A 22,207-nucleotide genomic window follows, 5' to 3' on the forward strand; every position below is an offset into this window, starting at 1 on the left:
AACAAGAACAAGGATCAAGGGTTACAACAATAACAAAAAATGATGAATATAAAAAACTTATTTGTATGTTTTTTGTGTTTGTTTTTGAATGACATTTGGATTATATTGTACTTTTTATTTTGAATTGTCTTTAACATAATTTTTTGGGAGTGAAAATTGTTTAAATTTAAATTACAGAAAGTTTGTATTTTTTTATTTTAAAAAAAATATAATTAAATGGGCTAGTGAGCCAACCCGTTTACCCACCAACCCGTGGTGGGTCGAACCGGGTTCAAGTTTTTCTAGCTCGCTAATAAATGAGCCGGGTTGGGTTGGCTCACTAAGTGACCAACCCGTGGTGGGCCGGGCCGGGTCGAGCCGGGTCACCCGTTTTGACAGCTCTACTTTAGTTATAGGAAAATATTTATTCTTAATTTTATTTCTATTATTGTACAAGACTTTCTCATTGTTAATTATTGATATTTTATTTTTTTAATTTTTGTGTTAATTAATTAAATGATTTATTTAATTTTTATTGGTAAAACTAAATTTCACTATAAGGTGTAAAGATCTAAAAAATGATATTTTAGAAGTGGTCGTGGTTTAAAAATAACGAGACTCAATTATTTTAATATTAAAATATTTTAATATAAATAGTTTCATCAAGACCGAATTTTATTATTTTTAAACATATCATTTATTTAGAAATCACTTTTCTAGAATTATTTGACTTCTCTTTAAGTGTTCTCATTTGTTGTCCATCTGTCTAAAGATCAGAGACTGGTTAAAATATCACAATGGTTAGATCTTGAAGTTTAACCGATTGATTTTTTTTATCAACAGAGTAAGTTGACTTTATGCTCCTTTCTTTGGTCAATTTTGTTTTTCCTTGCATGCTAGCCTTCTTTGTTTTGCATGTTAAGTTTGAGTTTTTTATAAGACTCTCTACTTATCAGTGGTCCTAACAATATATCCTGATCATGATTTCGTATTTTGTAGACGCAATTAGTGTTCTTTAATATGTGGGAGTTGTTTGGGGTTCTTCAGGGTTGTTTGGTCTTCTAACAAGTAAGGGTAACTAATATTGTCCTTAATTTCATGTTAAGATGCATGAATTTAGGTTTGATATGTTGTGAGAAATTATGTTTAGTTGAATATGTTATTATTGAGTTGTTTGTTAATGTTCATATATACCTTGATGAATATTGTTGGATATGCTTGAGAATTTGTACTAGTTTGAACATTTGATGATGCTTTGTTGGAGTCTAATTAGGTACAAAACTAATGTAGGATTGTAGGTAGTGAAAAGGACGTGGTTTGAGGTTGTTTTTAGTCTGAATTGAGATTTTGGTAGGTGAAATTCTGCAGGAGCAACTTTGGTGTGATATACTAATGTTTGGGATCAGTATTAAAGGCATTTAAATCTTGTATAAAACCTTAAATAACAAAAAAGGATGATGATAAATTGAGGAGTAGTGAATTGGCAAAAGTGTTATACTAGTTTTGGTGCTAAATGAGAGTTTTGATAGGTGAGATTTTGAGATAAGGGTGGGATGGAGAATTTTGAGGTTTAAAGTTTATATCTAGGCTATTTAAGACTTGTTTAAAGGTTAAGTTTAGAAAATTGTGATGAGGAATGGGTAGGAATGAATTTTGAGTTATAGAATGGTGTTTTAGATGAATGAGTTGGAAATTCATGGGAAAATAAGAATAATAGAGTTTAAGTTGAGTCATAAACACTTGGAGGAATTAAATTAAGGTTTGGAATAACAAATGGGATTTGTAGATGCATGTGGAGTTGTAGTAGTTAGAACATTTGAGGTTGAGAATTGATGTTCTGCAGAACTCTACAGACAAGCTAAGCAAATAAAGGGGTCGTTCGGCAAGTAATATTGATGTTTAGTGGACCAATTATAGAAACCTTTATACGAATTCCTAATTATAATAGTTTGGAGAATGAAATACTGAGCCAATTCATATGTTGGCCTAATGGAAAAATATATGAAACCCTATATATCAAACCGTAGTTCTTGTACTTAAATAAGAAGCCCTAAATCAGTTGCCTCTTCTCCACTTCGTGAGGCGTTGCAACTACGTTCACACTATGACTCCTTCCCCTTCATGTATTTGGCCTCCTCCATGCAACATATCACCTCTGCCATGCAATCGAAAGCAGTGTCAGCTGGTAACATCGGTGTCGTCTTCATCTTCACCCTTGCGTGAAGGTTTGTTCCCCTAGTTGTTTCTCTCCCCGTTCAAATATCAACCACTTCGATCTCTGTAGAGCGAAGATCTGCGAGGGTTTTCAACTAAATTTCATTGTTGAGTAGCATTTGCGAAGCTCCTATATGAGCGACCATGGAGGATGAAAACGTGATTACATGCTAGAGTTAGTTAAAAGTAATTACATTTTACACAATGCTAAATTGGTTAACCAAAAGTCACTATATTTCAAAAAAAATACTTAATCTTAGTAAAAAAGTGATTGAACTCCAAATACTAATCAAGATTTTAGTCATAAATAACTGAGTTCCAACCAATAGTTATGGTTTTATTTAAAAATATTATGACTATTTAGCTCAAAATAATACTCTTTTGTATTTTTATTATATTAGTATAGTTATTATTATTTGCCTCTAATAAATTATTATTGTTCTATATATCTATTTTTTAATGATCGTGCTGAAGGGAAATAATTTTCAATTAATTCATTACTATGCTGTAATATAAATTTGCCTGTTAATTGAGCTTTTCCTTTAATTTATAAGACGTAATGTTTAAATATTAGTTTTGGACATTAAACTTACTTGGATTCATACCAACGATATACGAGTAGAGTATGTTTATTTTACAATAATCTCGTTTACATTAACTAAATCAATTGATATAAAAATAATATTTCAATAAATTACTTTTTCTAGAGATTTAATTTTGAATGATCGTGGTGAACCGAAATATTTCTCAATTAATTCATTACTATGATATAATATAAATTTAATTGTTAATTGATAATGCTATTTTCTCAATTGCATTTTATCTTTTAATCTATAAGACTTAAAGTTTAAATATTATTTCTGGACATTAAACTTATTTAAAGTTCATACCAATGAGATTCGGGTTTTTTTTTTTTTTTTTTTTTTTTTTTTTTTTTTTTTTTATAAAAATCTCGTCTACATTAACTAAATCAATTGATATAAAAATAATTGTTCAAGCATCATTCGAAATGCTTTGATCTATTTATATGGAAGCTTTATTTCTAAAATAACTATTGAAATATAAATTGGATCGACAATGAATCTTGTTAATGATCAAAACAATCATCCAATAAGACCTATTAAACCTGAATAACCTAAACTAACCTTTATTTAGATAATATCTACGTAATTTTAATAGTTTGGTATTACATTTATTATTTACCATTTTTATTATAAATTATATTATTATTATTATATATTTTATTTAAATATTATTTCAATAAAAATATAAATTCATGACTCATGGATAAATATAATTAGTATTATTCAAATAATATTTAGTTTATATTTAATATAATTATAGAGATTTTAAATTTTTTTACGAACTTGAACATGAATCCTTTGTATATGAATCTCATTCTCATTAACAACAAAAAGCCTCATTTCGACCAAAATTTCCAAAACTACTAAGATGTTATTATCTATTTGTAAAATCATATGATATATGATAAGTAACCAAATTTTCTCGTTAATACTTTAAAATCAAGAGGAAATAGAGCACAAATTATTATAGAATTTATTTTTTCGTAATTTTATACAAACATAAAAAAAAATGTCTAATTGTGCTCTGGATTATTGTTTACAAGTAAGCAATGAACTACTCTTCCAAGTTAACTCTGTTACTTTTCATAATGTTTTTCCCCAAAACTACTACAAGTCACTTAGGTTAATATTTTGTATAAATATGTGTTACGTTTCAGGGAAAATGAATATCAATTTAAAGGCACAAAAAGTGTCTTTGAAGTAACTTCAACGACTCATTATTTGTCAATAATCTAAGTCATTAAATACGTCAATAAATGAATGGATATGATTAAAACACAGTTGGGCCCACCATATAGAGAGTTTTGTGCAACTTTATTTGATCTATTTTAACTGAGTATGTTTAACTAAATATGTAAACTAATTTATTTGAGTTTAAAGGATTTAATTGAATTAAATAAAGAATAAAAATATCTTTTGTAGAAGACTATCCACGATTTGAAATACTTCATTCTCATTTATTTTTCAAAATTTTTAACTTTCGTCAAAATGTGTTTCATCTTATAGATATATTTACACGTGCCTCATCTTTTTTATTTTTTTTCTTGAACAAACTCAAATAAATATATTTAGTGAAATAAGTCTTGTTTATATAATAAGTATATTTTAATTGACATATGTGAATTTAAAGCATCTCAAACTCTAATAAATTTTTATTTTATGTTTGTAAGAGTTATACGCTTTTTCATTCTTTTAAAAAGATCAGTATAGAATCATAGTGATATTAACAAATGTGTTCAAAGCTATTTCATTCAAATAATTTCTTTAGAAAGAGAAAGATGTCAGTTTTGTAGGATTAATCATAAGTGTTGCCCTTTATTCAAAGGATAATGATACTTGAACAAGAATATTTGACAACATTTTCATACGGTTTATGTGTCAAAATCTGAGTGGTGTACATAAAAATTATTTTTTAAAGCTGAGAGTCACGTTGAAACAGAATTGGGGATAGGGTTTCAAGTTTTGGGTGTTCATTTTCACAATTTAGATTTTTAATCTGAGACTCGGTTAGAGAGAGAATTGAAACTCAGTGAGAAAGCGAAACCTAGAGAGAGTTTCCTCTTCCCTCCACCCAGCCATCAATTACTGTCGGAGTGTCGCTGTTCGTAGAGAAAGTGTCACTTTCTCCCACCCAGTCATCCATTGTCGCCGGAGTGTTGTTGTTCCTAAAGAGAGTGTCGTGCTTCTAACTTACTCTTTTGCAGAAATTAATGGATAGACTTGAAAATCTCGTCTCAAATATCACTCAAGCAGTTTAAGTTTTAAGAGAGACTATATATGTAGTTTAAAATAATAAAACTCGTTCATAATAAATCTATCTATATTAAAACCTTTTAATATTAAAATAGTCAAGTCTCACTATTTTTAAATCACTACCACTTCTAAAATGTCATTTTCTTGGTTTTTACACTTTGGCAATCTAATTTTTTCTTTATATGTATAAAAATTAATGTATGATTTTTTTAATTTTTTTTAATATATTATATATTTCACATCCAATTTTTTTTTATATATCTATAAAAAGGTTTTAACACCTAAAATATTTGTTGAAGATCCGCAAAAATTATTTGTCATCTCAAAAATTTGTCCAATACTTTTTTCTTTAGTGTAAAAAGTATTCAACGTACTTTAATATTTAAATTTAACAAATATTTAACGTTAAACTTTATTTATACTAATTAACGTTAAAGAATGCTATTTATTGTATTTATTAAGTATTTAGTTTGCACAAACTTTTGTGCTGGGAAGTTTTTTATTGATCGTTTTATTGGTGTAAAATAGTTCTCAATTAGTTTAATGCTTCTTTGTTACTTAAAATTTGGTTCTCAATTGATAATTATGCTATTTTTCTGAATTACGTTGAGACGACTTTAATTTGAATATTATCTTTGGAGATTACACACTGAGTTGAACATAGTTAAGAATAATTGAAGAGGCTCTTCGTTTATCCAAAGAAAGTTTTAACGTTAAAAAAACCCTACACAAGACTAGATATTCTGGTCGGATATAAAGAATCAATTTCATATTAACTTAAACATAACGAACACAAAAGAAAATAAAACTATTTTTTGTTTCATATTTTTTTATTGAAATTATCAAAGAGAGACATTACAATATTATTTCTATAACTTGGAACACTTTTGCAAGCAAGAATCAACCACATTATTTACCTTACCAGCATCATCTGAAACATAAAATGATTAGCAGAAAAGATGTAAGAACATAATTAATTTAATGATTAAAAAAATATGAATGTGGTGAGAAAATAAATACCAATATCAATGGTGATGGTCTTGTTGACGCCACAACCTTTAACACAATCGAAAGCAGCTGGAGTTATTGCACATTTAATAACACAGGGAACCCAACACAGGCCATAGGGTTGAGAAGAAATCAAACACTGAAAGCCACATGATATAGGACATGGGATGTTTGCCTCACTTTCTAGAATTTGTACAAAACCTAATATAATCATCATCAAAATTGCAACTCTGTGACTTTTCATTGTTTTTTTCCCCATAACTCACCCTATAGCTCAAAATTTTGCTTATATGTTTTTTCTGTGACGTTTTAAGGAAAATCAATATCAATTTATAGCCACATAATATCAAATTAAATGCATTTATAAATTATATGACTAAAAAACAGACTTAGGTGTCAAGTCTGTTTATTTTTATTTTTAATATAATTTCATCAGTTTCATTTTGACTATTTTAGAATCATGTATAAAGTGTTTTTTGTGTGTTTAAATGAATGCATAAATTTAAAACAATTTGGGTCCACCTACTACTACTACTACTACTACTACTACTACTATTATTATTATTATTATTATTATTATTATTATTATTATTATTTAATTAGTTTGGTTAGTTTTCTTTTGATTCCGTTAAAAATATACGCTATATCAAATAATTTTTCTAATAAATTACATTTTTATAATAACATTTTTAATATGAAATTTCTTTTCAAAAGAAAAAATATTTTAATGAGACTCTTACATTTAATTTTTTTAAAATGGAAGAGTGTTAATTATGTAAAAAAAAATGCTTTGATAAATATATTTACACTAGGATAATGATATTTAGACAACATTTTTTTTACAACATTTGCACATTGATTACGTGTCAATCTGTGATTAGTCAAAAATTACTCCACAATAATATTTATGATTATTATTATTGATTGTGGAGTAATTTTTAACTAATTACAGATTAACACGTAATCAATGTGAAAAAAAAATGTTGTCTAAATATCATTATCCTTTACACTACTATAAAATTGTCAATAGAGAACCTTTTTCTTATAGATACTTTTTAGGCCCTTTTTATTTGAGCATGGTCTATTAATATACCGCGTTTCAGAAAATAGCATTGTCTAATGACAATTACCAATAAACAATGTTATTTAGAAAAGCTCTTATTAGTAGCTGTCAATAAACAAAATGTTTTTAAATAAGTATTGTTTATTAAAGTCAACAATAACTTATTTAGAAAAACATTATCTATTATTCCAATTTTTTTAAATAATTTTATTTAATTTTTCACAACACATTTTTAAACATTAAACATTAGTACAAAATAGATTTTTATAGCGATTATTTATATTTGTTCAAATTTATCATGTATAAAAAATGATGCGATGATAAAATAGTAAATAAAGAAAACTTTTTTATATCAATTACATTAAAAAAAGTATAAAAAATAATTTATTTAATTTATTAATAAACTATGACTTTTCAAACTTATATTATTTATTGGTTCAATTATGTAAAAAAAATATATAAAATATTAGGAAAAATAAGAAAAAGACTAATGTCTTAAAAGAATTTCCATTATTTCAGTGTATGAATAATAGATTATTAGTATAATATTCCAAAATAAACAAACACTCAGAGTCCAGTAGGTATTATGAACAATGACATGGTTTTATAAAAGAATATATACAGTCATAAAATACTAACTTAATTATTTCCTAATTAGATAAAAGAATCAATCTTTTCTAACTTGAAACATTTGATTGTTGGATATTGTTCACATCTAGAACTTGAAAAATGCTACAACAAAGACATTTGAACTAAATTAAAAAAAAAATAACAAATATTAAAATCATATTATATAGACACTAACACATGGTATTAATTGACAAATAACACTTCTGTTGTGGTATGATACTGCATTAACATGTGAAAATTTTGTAAATTAAAAAATAACAAAAATTTGAAAAATAAAAACAGAAACCATAAATCAACAAGTTCAACACTATATGAATTGGGAAACAAATGACTTATTCAAATAACTAAAGTAATATTCATGATTCTATATATGGTTCAAAAATAGGTTTAGGTGTCAATTTGTTTAAGTGACCATGTTCTATATTCCTTAACTCAACACCACATTCAATCAAAATAAGCACACATACAACAACAACCATAACAACACTCTACCTAACAAATTATTCATTTTAGACCAAAACAAACATGCATGTATTAAAGCATAAATAACATCAAAAAGTAATAGTTAGTTTTCCTTATTTATTAGGAAACCAAACTACTCTAAGGAACCTATAATCGTTCCCACAACTCCAAAAATTCTATCTATTCCTACATACCATAAAAACATAATCATGATACGACGTTTAGGTCATTCATCAATAGAGTCTTATAGAAGACTCAAATGAAATATGCAAAACACTGATGACTCAATGCAGCGGAAACGAAATAAACCAAAGAAAATAGCAAAAACTAACTTTCAAATGTCACTAGTTTCTAATTTTCAAATAGTTGAACAAGGAGTAACCCTGAAAGAGAAGTAAAATAATTCTAGAAAAATAGTTCGTAGAGAGAAACGGGGTATTTTAAAATAATGTAATTTCTTCATAACAAAACTATCCATATTAAATTTTTTTGATATTAAAACAGCCGAGTCTTGTTATTTTTAAATCATTATCACTTCTAAAATGTCATTTTATTGGTCTTTACACTTTGGCCGTACAATTTTTTCTTTTTAGGTATAAAAATTAATGTATAATTTGATTTTTTCTAAATGTTAATATATTATATATATTTAGCATCCCAAATTTTTTATATATCTATAAAAAAGTTTTAACGTCTAAAATATTTGTTGAAGATCCGCCAAAATTACTTGTCATCTCAAAACTTTGTCCAATACTTTTTTCAATGTACTTTAATATTTAAATTTAACAAATATTTAATATAAATCATATATATAGTTAACGTTATAACTTTATTTATACTAATTAACGTTAAAGAATGCTATTTATTGTATTTATTTGTTTGCACAAACTTTTGTTCTGGGAAGTATTTTATTGATCGTATTATTGGTGTAAAATAGTTCTCAATTAGTTTATTGCTTCTTTGTTACTTAAAATTTGGTTCTCAATTGATAATTATGCTCTTTTTATGAATTACGTTGACACGAATTTAATTTGAATATTATCTTTGGAGATTACACACTAAGTTGTTCAGGGATGTTAGTAAGAGTTTTACAAGAATCTTCTTTATATTAGTTAAATAATCTGAACGATAATTGTTGAACATAGTTAAGAATCATTCAAGAGGCTCTTCGTTTATCCAAAGGGATTTTTACGTTAAAAAAACCCTACACTAGGTCGAATATAGAGAATGAATTTCATGACACGTTCATGAAATAACAAAAGTTGGTCATATTAACTTAAACATAACGAACACAAAAGAAAATAAAACTATTTTTTTTTCATACTTTTTTATTGAAATTATCAAAGGGAGACATTCTAGTCTTGCTCTTTAGTTGTCATACAATTATTATTTCTGTAACTTGGGACACTTTTGCAAGCAAGAATCAACCACATTAGCTACCTTACCAGCAGCATCTGAAACATAAAATGATTGGCAGAAAAGATGTAAGAACATAATTAATTTAAAGATTAAAGAAATATGAATGTGGTTAGAGAATAAATACCAATATCAATCGTGATGGTCTTGTTCACGCCACAACCTTTAACACAATCGAAAGCACCTGGAATTATTTCACATTTTATAACACACGGAACCCAACACAAGCCATAGGGTAGAGGAGAAATCAAACACTTAAGGCCACATGTTATAGTACATGGGATGAGTGCCTCAGTTTGTACAATTTGTACAAAACACAACATAATCATCATCGAAATTGCAACTCTCTGAGTTTTCATTGTGTTTTTTCCCATAACTCACCCTAGCTCAAAATTTTGTTTATATGTTATTTCTGTGACTTTTTAAGGAAAATCATTATCAATTTATAGGCACATATATAATATCAAATTAAGGGCCACATCTACTTGATGTGTGAGTAAATAAATGAATTTATAAATTATAAGACTAAAAAACAGACTTAGGTGTCAAGTCTGTTTATTTTTATTTTTAATATAATTTTATCAGTTTCACTTTGACTATTTTAGAATCATGTCTCAAGTGTTTTTATGTGTTTAAATGAATGTATAAATTAAAAAACAATTTGGGTCCACCTATTATTATTATTTTTTAGGTTATTTTGATTACTTTTGTTTTGATTCCATTAAAAGTATACGTTATACCAAATAAATATTTTTAATAAAGCTTGTTAGACACAATTTGTATTTGTATACACTAGCTTATTATTAATATAATCCATAAAAATTTAGTAAAAATATCTATTTTTCCAACATCAAATTGTTAATAATTTGTAGGACGACATAGAAGTCGAAATACTAACCCAAAATATTTCCCATAAGCAACAAATTTGGAAGGTTTCTCCATGTAAATATCTTTTTAACGTTCTGAGTTGCTGCTAGACATGCCACCATGCACGATGGAAAAAAGAACAAATCTACAACTTCAAAAGATGTTGAGAGCACGTAGGAGCTTCGATAAAGGCGACATTGAAGGCATGGTGATCGCCTGACTGAGAAGACCAAAACAATGTGATCGTCAGTTGAAAGTAGAATTTCAGTAGTGACAATGATAGATGATAGGTCTGCCGGCAGCGGTAGACGGCACAGGCGCCGATAATGGTAAATGACACCCTCGACGGCAGCGATGGGTGTATTGGCAAAGGCAACGAAAATTTTTTCTCAAAAGAACTTGGCTCTGAACCAAATTGTTTATGAATATAGTGAAAACTATATATTTATGACTAATTTTCCTTACATTAAATATATATATATATATATATATATATATATATAATTCTCTATTTATAATAGAAGAAATATAGGTTAAAACTAAAATACAAATAAATAATAATAATAATAAATTAACCAAAGATAAAAAATAAATATGAAAATAAAAAAATATATCTAATTATTTTATTATGTACAAAAAATATAAAATACTAGAAAAAGATATAGGTCTAAAAGAGAATGTTAATTACTAGTTTATGAATAAATTATGAGTACAATATTCCAATATACATAAGTGTTCAGGATCGAATATGTATCATGAACAATGACATGGTTTTATTAGACAATTTAAGCATTTACTAATTTGATAAAAATATCAATTTTTCTTAACTTCAATTATTTGATTGTCAAGATATTGTTGAATTTGAAACTAAGAAAATACTAAAAAAAATAACATAAAAGTGGTCAATATAAGATTCTAATATAAATTAATTATGTATACAAAATCAAGATAACTTACATATATTAGAATTATCATTCTTCACAATACATAATTTCCTTTGTATAAGGATAAATGTAATACTAACAATCATTATTATTAAATTGTTTTGGATATTAAATAATCAAAAGTAGAAAATATTAATATAATTAGTATGAGCATCAATTGATATGAAACCTAAAGGAGCAAATTTCCATGCTCCTAAATTAGAGCATCACTTATGACTCTAGCTAAAACTTTATCACACAAATTCCTCACGGCAGCAATACCATTTCAAAGAAAAAAGCAGTCATTCAACCAATCACAGAGTTCAGGATATTGCCAAAAATAGAAACAGAAACCGCAAGAAAGAAAAATACTGCCAAAACCAGAAACATGTCAAGCACCCGATTCTGCTACCAAAGGCCACTTCTTGCACCAGCAACCAACCAAAACCAAGACTCCAACCGCCCTCAACTGTCAAAACTAGGAGTGGGTAAATCGAACTAAAATGTACTGCACTGTTAAAAACTAAACTGTAAAACAGTTCAGACATTGTTTTATCAAACTGAACTTAACTATACTAAATTGTACTAAATTACAGTATGAACTGAACTGAACTATTAACTGAATTGTAAACTATACTAATTTTAATTAAACTATAATATAAACTGAACTGAACTACTAACTATACTAATTTTAAACTGAATTGTACTAATTTTTAAACTAAATAGTATAACAATACATGTTCTTTTTAATTGAAATTTATTTTAATATTTATTTTATTTTATTCATAAGTATCTAATAAATTGATTTTTAATTATTTAATATTATTATTTTCTATTTTATTTATATTTCTTTTATTATTAAAAATTATTTTATTTTTTATTTATTTTATTAATAAAAAATATAAAAAATAACATCATACACTAACACAAAATATATATATATATATATATATATATATATATATATATATATAAATTAAAAAATATAAAAATATAAATTACATTTTTTATTTTTATTGATAAAAAATATAAATTTTGTGATAAAAAATTGTCTTAAAAAAATTAATTATTATTATTTTTATGTGAATTTTTTTTATTACTATTTTATTATTAAATAAAGTTTTCTTGACAAGACGAAACAATTGAACCAGTTGAACTTGAACTAGAGAAGATGTAAGAGTAGATACAGTTTTCACAGTTGTTATAAGTTGAGTTTTTAAAAACTGAACCATAAAATAGTATAATGTACTGTTAGTAAAAGTGGATCAATTATTTTTAATATAATATAGTATAATTAACTATAGTACAGTACAAATTATTTATTTTTGCCCAACCCTAACCAAAACAACCACTACTAATGCTAGATGCAATAATTAATGCTCATTCAAGAATAATAGAATAATAAAAAATATTTGGATTAAAATAAAATTTTAGTATTCTTATATGTTATACCTTCTCTTATTTTGTTTGGTAAGTGATCTTAACTTATTAAGACCGATTCAAGAATTTGGAAAACTTAAAACAAGTTTTAAAACTTTTTTGAGATTATTTTTTTTAAAAAAGCCTCAACTAATTGCTATTATTTTTTCTTAAGTCTAAGGCAGTTATTACTAAAAAAAAGAATTTTAAGGTTTTTTCATTACTACCTATTTGAGTCTTGAGCTCTCCTAACTTTTATAATCTTATTCTTAATAAAATGTTATAAGAAAAAAGTCCTTTAGTTCTATTAATGATAAAAAGTGTTTTTTAAACACCTATTCACCCTTTTTTTTTCCCTTAAAAGTGTAGAGTTTGTTTTTATGTTATTTAATGTACTTTAATGTTATTATTTACTGTATTTATTAAATGTTTCTTTTGCAGAAACTTTCTTTATTGTTTTTTTTCTTCTTATGATGGTGCTATTGGTGTGAGATATTTCTCAATTAGGTTTATTCAAACTTAGGGAGAATAATTTCATGAGAAGTTCCTCATAACAAATGTAGTTCGTCATAAATTCGGCGATACGTAATAAAAATTACTTAATAAAATATGGAAGAAAAGATAGATATCTAAAGTTTTATTCTTTTCATATTTTTATATGAGAAACATGTCTGATCTTGCTCTCAAATGTTCTTACAAGTTATTGTAACTTGAGACAAACTTCCAAGCAAGAATCAACCACATTAATGACATGACCAGTAGCATCTGATACATAAAATCATTGTAAGAAAGATGTGAGAACATGGTTAATTTAAGTATAAAGAACAAAAAGTTAAAGAAATGTGAATGTGATAAGAGAATAAATACCAATATCAATGGTGATTGTCTTGTTTACGCCACAGCTTGTAGCACAAGGGGGGTGATGGGTTATACATAATATAAGACAGCAAGCATAACATATAGGATAGTCTTCTAACGAAGGTAAACATGCTATAGCACATTTCACAGGACATGGGAGAGTCTTCTTCGCCCCAATTTCTAGAACTTGTACAAAACCCAACATAATCATCATCAAAACTGCAACTCTGGTACTTTTCATGGTTTTTTTTCTGTTTTCAAAACTTTTCTTTCAGTATCTACGTTCTATAGATGTTCTTGTTGTGAAATTTTAAGAAAGATGAATATTTATTCACTTTTTTTCCTTAACATTGTAAAATTTTTTTTTTCAGTTATTACCAAATTATTAAATGCAGTTTAGAATACAAATTTAAGAAAGTAGTAGGTGACAAGTTCCTCAATTAACGAAAGTAGTTCGTCCAATACATATTACTTTACCTCAATGAAAATGGAAGAAAACAACATCTAAAATTTTATTCTTTTTATATTTTTGTTACAATAATATATGAGAAACATGTCTAGTTTTTCTCTCAAGTGTTCTTATTGTTCTTATTATTGTAATTTGAGACAATTTCCCAAGCAAGAATCAATCACATTGGTGACATTACCAGCAGCATCTGATACATAAAATCATTGCAAGAAAGATATAAGAACATAATTAATTTAATTATAAACAAAAAATAAATAAAAGTTAATGAAACATGAATGTGGTTAGAGACTAAATATCAATATCAACGGTGATGGTCTTCTTTACGCCACAGCTTCTAAAACAATTGGAGACACTTGTTGTTGGAAGTTTCATATCAAATATAATTAAGATCAAATTCTAATATATAAGTAGATGTAAACTTCACTTTACAAATCAATTTTGTAGAGTTTATTTTTTAATCTGATATTAGAGTCAGGTTTAAGGCTAAATTATAATATGTAAGTGGATCCAACAACATTAATGGATTTTTCACAATTTTTTGAAAATCAGTTTTCAAAACATAAAGGATATTGCTTTGCAGATAAACATTCAGGAGCACATAATATAAGACATGGTTTGCCTCAGTTGCTATAATTTCTACAAAGAGAAAACTTATTATAGCTCAAGATTTTGTATAGATGCTCTTGATGTGAAATTTTAAGAAAACGAATATCAATTTATAGGCACATGACACTAAGAAACATATCAAGTTAGGGTAAGATTAAAAGACGCACTTAAGTTAACCATATTTTATTTTTATATTTAATATTGATTAGTTTTACTAAATTATCTGTTAAAAGCCCTTCCAGAACAAGGACAACATCAAGTTCATGTGTTAAAATTAATGTATAAGACAAAACATAAGCTAAGGTCAACCATATTTTGATTTTATTTTAATATAGATTGGTTAGTTTTACAACAAGTCCTAATCAGAATTGTGTCTCAAACCGTTTTCAAGATTAATGTGTGCATAATGAATGAATATGACTAAAAAACACATAGTCCACCATTTTTTAAGTATAGTTTAGTTAGTTTTATTTTGATTTCCATAATATTAATGACAATTCAAATAAGTTTTAATATAATTTTTATATTAAAATATCCTAACGATCTGTAATTCTAATAAACTCATACATCCATATTAAAATAGTTTTTTTTTATTATTAATATTGAAACTCATGCAAATAAGATGTTCTAATAATAAACATATATTTGCTTTCTTGTTTTATGTGCACAAACAAAAGGATGAATTGATTAAAATATTATTTAAAAATTTAAAGAAAACTTTCCTCAAAATTGTTTATGAAATTATAATAAGTGAATTTTAGTATAATGGTTCAAAATTATAAAGAACAAGGAAGATTCAAGATAATTAAGTAAAAATAATGTTAATAATATACAATAAGATAATAAGTAAAAATAAAGTTAATAATATACAATAACTTTTGTACTGGTTCAATTAACACAGATATTTGAATTAATTTTTTACGAAATATTCAATTATTAGAAAAAATTATGTACATAGAAATAGAATAAAATATACAAAATGCTTCTTGAAACACCTTTCAAAATTCATTTACCCATAACACATACCTAAGTATATTAGTATAAATGTATCAAATTCAAATTACAAAGAAACAGAAAAATGAGAAACTTATACATGATAATGTAAAAAACTTATTATTAATCATAATTGATTATTTATAAATGTAAAGTTTTTTAAAAAACTTAACATAATTTATTATTATCTTAAATAATCAATTATTTTTTAAACATATGAAAATGACATTTTGATCTACATGATGGATTCTTTCTTTTTTTTCTAATATTTATGTTTTATCCTTAAACACGAGACATAACTCTAAGTATGATCTATGAATTAAATGTAAAAACTAGTTTTTTAAGTCTACTTGGACTAGATTTTGGCAACTTAATTATGAAAATGTTATCGCATATTTTTCAGGTCTAATTTCTATAGGTAGGATATAAATAGAGTAATGAGCATATTTTGTGTTGGTGAAAAATGAACACAAATTTAAGAATAATCGAGTTAGTATAGTTTGTATTATTCCTTTTCTTATTTTTGTATTTTTTTTATATCGTTGTCTTGCAAGTAGTCTTTAACTTTTATTTTATCATTCTTAATATAGTGTTTTATTAATCAAATGAGTTTTAGTAAACACCTATCCATCTCTTTTTCTTAATAGTGTAGAATGTTCTTGTTTTACAAAAGTATTTAATTTAAAATATGAATTGAATCGGTTTTAGTTCATAAGTTGATATACATAAAAATATAACCGGATTAGAAACACAACTTAATCGAATTTCAAAATTCGATCAACATATTGCCCTTTCACCAGATTATTATCCGGTTTACTATGTCCCGATATTATAATCCGGTTTGGACTCTCTCATTTGAAAATTGTAACGAGATGTTTCCCGAGAACCAGACATAACCGGATATTTTGTAAGATAGATTGACGGGATAAGTAATAAAATTAAAACGTTTTATCTATTTTAACAAATACTAATCACAATTAAAAAGTTATAATAATAACAACTAAAAATAAAAGTATAAATTTATATAATTAGTTAAACAAACTAATTAAATATCAAAACTACTCAAATATATTAAACATTATTTTAGTGATAAAAAATTAAAAATGTCAACTAACAAACTTCCCTAGTTAATAAAAGTAACAAATCAAATATAGTTAATTTAGGATTGGGTGAGTTGTATTTAATTTGATGGATATTTAAAACTTGAATGTTATTTTTTTTTTACATTTTTTTTTTAAAAATCACTATATCAACTTTTCAAAATTAATAAATATTTTTATTTTTATAAGTTTTATTTATTAGCAATTGTGTAATATGTTATACAATTTTTCTGCTGTTATTATTACATATTTCGATTTAAAATATATATAATTATATATTTTTTTTAAATATTTGATATTGAATACCTTTTTATATTGAATAAATTAATAATATTTGTACGGTATGATATCTGGGGCGAGCGGTTACGAAGGATCGGGGCCATAATTGGGCCAACTCTTATTATTGGGCTTGTAGCCCATCAATCTAAAAGGTATTTGATTAAAAATACTGATAATAAAATAAGATCAAATAATATCTAATTAAAGATATAAATGAAACTGTTTATCTGTTTATGGGTAACCAAGTAAGTTTGTTNATATTTTATTTTGTTTATATTCTGTTAATCTTATATCAACTCAAGGCCTATAAATAAAGAGCCAAGAACTCCAAACAAGGTACGCTTGTACTCATCACACTCTCCACTTTCGTCATCCTCACATAACAATTCTACTACCAAATTCTCTCACTCTGAGCATTGCTTTGCTGAGAACTGAGAACATCCTACTACAAACGCCTAACTTGAGCGTCGGAGTGCCTATGCAGGTACTTTCCCCCTTGGTCAGAGAACGAACGGTTAGAGGAACGTGCAGTGGAATACTGAAAAAGCCAGCGACTCAGTACCAGAAAGTAGCAGAATCACGCCACACCCAAGTTAGTGTCTCGGTCCCAAAATTTACCCCGAAACATTTTGGCGTCCACCGTGGGACCAGGGGCATCTCATTGAAAGCCACGAGGAACCAAGGCAAGCGCTCGGTGTCAACATCACTATTCCAAATCAAAGAAATTTCAATATAGCGAAACTACACAACATGGGTCATCATCTCTACATGGAGCATCCTCAACAAGATAAGTGTTTTTGAAATATGAATATTTCATATGAAAATAAAACAATAAAATATCTGTCAAAATATTATTTTTAAACCACGATAAAATCTAAATATTTAGGTTAAAAGCTCTTTTTGGTCCCAGTTTTGGTTGGGAAAATTCGAAATGGTCCCTGTGTTTATTTTGTGTTCAATTTCGTCCCAAAGAACGAATTTGGTGTTCAATTAAGTCCTTTTCAATAACTCTGTTAAAATTCTTAACGGCAACGTGTCCATATGTGCAACTGCTATCTGAGGTGTCATTTCTTTGCTGACTGGGAGTCCTTTTCAGTAGCCGTTAGAATTTTTTAAATTGTTTATTTTGGGAATAAATTGAAGAGGGTGGATTCTAAATTAGGGTTTTTATTTCCTAATCTTCTTCCCAACCTTGTTAGTTAATGAGCCATGTCTGCTTCCCATTCTTCTTCATCTTGTTGGAATTGCTTGGGTCGCCGTACTTCTCATTATTCACCTGTGGGTGGTTCAATGGGGCTAGGGATAATCCCCATTTGCAATTGTGGTGAGATGACAGTAGTAAAAATGGCTAGAACTCCAAAGAATGCGGGAAGATATTTTTGGGGTTGTTGAAACTACAAGGTAATCTGAATATAAACCCTATGTTCTTTATGTGTTAGTAATTAACATTGTGTTTGAAGTTTTTGTTGTTGATGAATAATAGAGTGAAGCTTGTAATGCGATGTGTTGCAACTATTTCAAGTGGTGCAGTATGACGAAAGGGATGTTATTATTGGGAGGCAAAGGGGGAAGATTTGTGATCTGGAAAACGCACTCAAAGCTTCGAAGAAAAAGATCCAATTATTAGTAGTAGTGACTGGTTTTCTTAGTGTAGTTAACATACTAATGTTTTGTGTATTTTGGTTGAAGTGATGATGTTTAAAGAGGTGGTCCCAATGTGGTTGAACGTAGTGATTTAAGGTCAATGGAGTTGAAATGTTGTGATGTTTAGATTGTGGCTATTTCTTTTGTACTAAACGAAGGAATGAAATTTCAATTATTTAGTAATTAATTGTTCAATTTAGTCCCAATTTTTGTTTATTAGTTCTAAATGTGGTCCCTATGTTGACGACTGATGTGTTGATAAAGCAATAAAACACAACATGATTCAAATTGTATAAAGCTTTAAAATGATAACTTTGCATAAACAGAACCAAGGTAATCATTACATGCATATCAGGTGACCAATTCCAACAAATGTAGTGCTTAATGTTTGACACCAAAACATATTTAAAGTACATCCAAAACATATCAAGTGGCTAATGTTTACCACAGAACTGACCATTTCTAAAAAAACAAAAGTACAACAAGTTTATAACATTATAAAGCACGTTGTCTTCTAATTGGTAACTTGTCGGGTCTGATTGGTCATGGTTCAGATTGTTGTGTCATTTCCTCAGTTGGTGGTTGGGATGGTTGTGTAATTTCCTCAGTTGGTTGTTGGGGTGGTGGTTGGGATGGTCCTGGTAGGTCTGCTTGATGTTGAGTAGGGCATTTATTTCTCTTATGTCCAACTTGACGACAAATACTACATTTCTTGCGGTGGCCACCTTTGGTCATCTGGGTCTCACCCCTCCTTAGCTCCCATTGCTCCAACCTTCTTTTCTTCTTTGGTCTGCGAGGTACTTTTCTCTTGAATGGTGGGAGGACGTCTACGTAAGGTGTTCTTTCCCATAACAGGTGGTCGTTGACTGGAAATATGATGGAGGCATATGCTTCTTCATACGTTGACCGTCTGAACCAAATGGGTACATAATTTTCTAGATCTAAATTTAGGAACTTCATGGCTGCAATTGCATGGCAGCAAGGGATCCCAATAAGAAGTCATTTCCTGCACGTACAATCTTGGTTGTCCAAGTTAACTGCAAACTTGTTTGTAATCTGTGCATAATGCCTAACTTCAAAGATTTTTTCCGCAGACCAACTGTCATTAAGCCATAAATGAATACAAGTTCAGAAATATTTGATCAATAACACCATTTTAATCACAATCAGACTACCATCAGAGGGAAAGGAAATGCATACCTAGGGATCAAATTTTTCGATAAATTGGACTCTTTTGTAAGTCTCTTTCTAATATTGGGGCAGATATCAAAGTCCATATTACATGTTTTTATTCTATTGGTTGCCCATCTTTTCATGAGGAAAACTCTAATTTCTTCAAGCATGGTTATAATGGGCTTTCCTCGTGCCTCAACAATCACACTATTAAAACCTTCACTCATGTTATTGGTTAGTGTATCACAAACTGCCCTACCTGTAAATCTAGATCTTGACCAATATCTGTTACAAGAATTAAAAATGATTGTTATATGCACTATACAAGTCATCAATGTATTCATAATGAACAAATAATACCTTGGCGGGATACCAATTAGATATTTGTAAGCCTCTTCATCACTTCCTTCATATTTAACATCTCTTTTTCCCAAGCTTGGGGATATGTACTTGCAGCAGCTTTCCATATTAGATTCTTCAACTTTTGGCCAGAGAACTTTTTCCTAAAATTTGCATACATGTGTCGCATGCAAAATCTATGCTCTGCTTTAGGTAAAAGTTGTTCAATAGTTGGCAACAAACCCTATTTGTAACAGGGACAAAATTGAACAATATAATCTAAAATAGGGACCAATTTGAACATTTTAATTGCAAATAAGGACCAAATACAATACATCTGATACAATTATTATTATGAAACAGAACAGAAAATTGCATGTACCTTTTGTTGATCAGACATAAAAGTGCATGCATTGCCAACTTCAGCACCCCCAAGGTCTTCTATTAACAACTCTAGAAACCATGTCCAACTATCTTTGTTCTCTACTTCCACAATTGCGTATGCCAAAGGTAAAATCTGGTCATTAGGATCTCTCCCAATAGCTGTTAATAACTTCCCCTTATACAATCCTTTCAGAAAACATCCATCCAAACCAATAAATGGCCTACAACACACGAAGCTAACCTTGCAAGCTTTCAAACAAACATAGAATCTCTGAAAAACTGACTGACCATTTTCACTATCCACTTTAACTTGTACTATTGAACCAGGGTTACATTTCAATAATTCATGTGCATAGTCATGAATTCTTTTGAACTGATTTTTGAAACTACTTTCAAGTTTTTCAGATGCCATTATCTTTGCCCTACGAGCTTTAGAAAGTGTAACATTCGTATTCCATTTCCTCAAAGCTTTTGAGCGTATTTCATTTATCTTCAAATTCGGATTTTGTTGTAGTGAATTATCAAATGTCTCACTCAACCACTTAACATTCGTCATTTTAATGTTGAATTGCCTACTGCAACTATGGTTATCCACTACTTTTCTCAATTGNCATGTANTACATNCTTCCATATACCCACAATAAGCCATCCATGGACAACTCTTTTGGGCACCCAAACATCTCACTTGTACTCGTCTATTATCATTCTTAATAAACTTCAAATCTCTCCTACCGTGGACTGCATAACAGCCTCCATAAACTCATTTTTATCCCTAAATTTTGTTCCCACTTCCCACTTGTATGCAAACATACTCTTTTGCATAACAAAAGTCTCAAATGGACCACAACTTTGGCTTTCATGACCACTATCCTCACTTCCACTTTCACCTGGACTGGCCAAAAACTCTGACTCCCACTCATCATCAGACAACCCTCTGTCATATGGGTTCTTCTNGCTATGTGCAATATCAACTGAATCCTCACTTCCACTTTCTTCATTTTCACTAACTTCCACTGATACAACCCCTTCTATATTGTCCCTAAGTACTTCATCAACATCAACATCAACATCCATTAATCCTTCATCCCCTTCTCCTTCATCAACAACCCGCCGTGCTTCATGCCCTTCTCCTTCATGGCTATGCACATCCTCTGAATCATCAGACACACTTGAAGTATAATCTTCAACGTGTACTTCTTCCTCCACATGCACCTCCACATCATCCATGTCCTCCTCCTCCAAATCTACTTCTTCAACGTGAACTTCTTCCTCCACATGCACCTGTTCATCATCCATGTCCTCCTCCTCCAAATCTACTTCTTCAACGTGAACTTCTTCCTCCACATGCACCTGTTCGTCATCCATGTCCTCCTCCTCCAAATCTACTTCTTCAACGTGAACTTCTTCCTCCACATGCACCTCCCTTTGTTCATCCTCCAAGTGTACTTCCTTTTCCTCCTCATTATGGGCGTCATCATTCAAGCCCTCCCTACCTAAAGTTCCTTGACACAGGAAAAGAACTTGGTCTTGTTGTTGTTCACTTG

General features: G+C 28.3%; 1 protein-coding gene across 1 annotated transcript; it reads right to left on the minus strand.

The window, feature by feature from the left end:
• Positions 1–19,310: 19,310 nt before the first annotated feature.
• Positions 19,311–21,219, minus strand: LOC106778870. Its single transcript, XM_014666873.1, has 5 exons — positions 20,662–21,219; positions 20,301–20,443; positions 19,968–20,225; positions 19,784–19,866; positions 19,311–19,729 (listed from the first exon to the last, which is right to left on the minus strand). The coding sequence occupies exons 1-5, from the start codon at positions 21,217–21,219 to the stop codon at positions 19,311–19,313; spliced, it is 1,461 nt and encodes a 486-aa protein (XP_014522359.1).
• Positions 21,220–22,207: the final 988 nt, after the last annotated feature.

This window comes from Vigna radiata, chromosome 2 (genome assembly GCF_000741045.1).
Source record: "Vigna radiata var. radiata cultivar VC1973A chromosome 2, Vradiata_ver6, whole genome shotgun sequence".
Taxonomy (NCBI): Eukaryota; Viridiplantae; Streptophyta; class Magnoliopsida; order Fabales; family Fabaceae; genus Vigna; species Vigna radiata.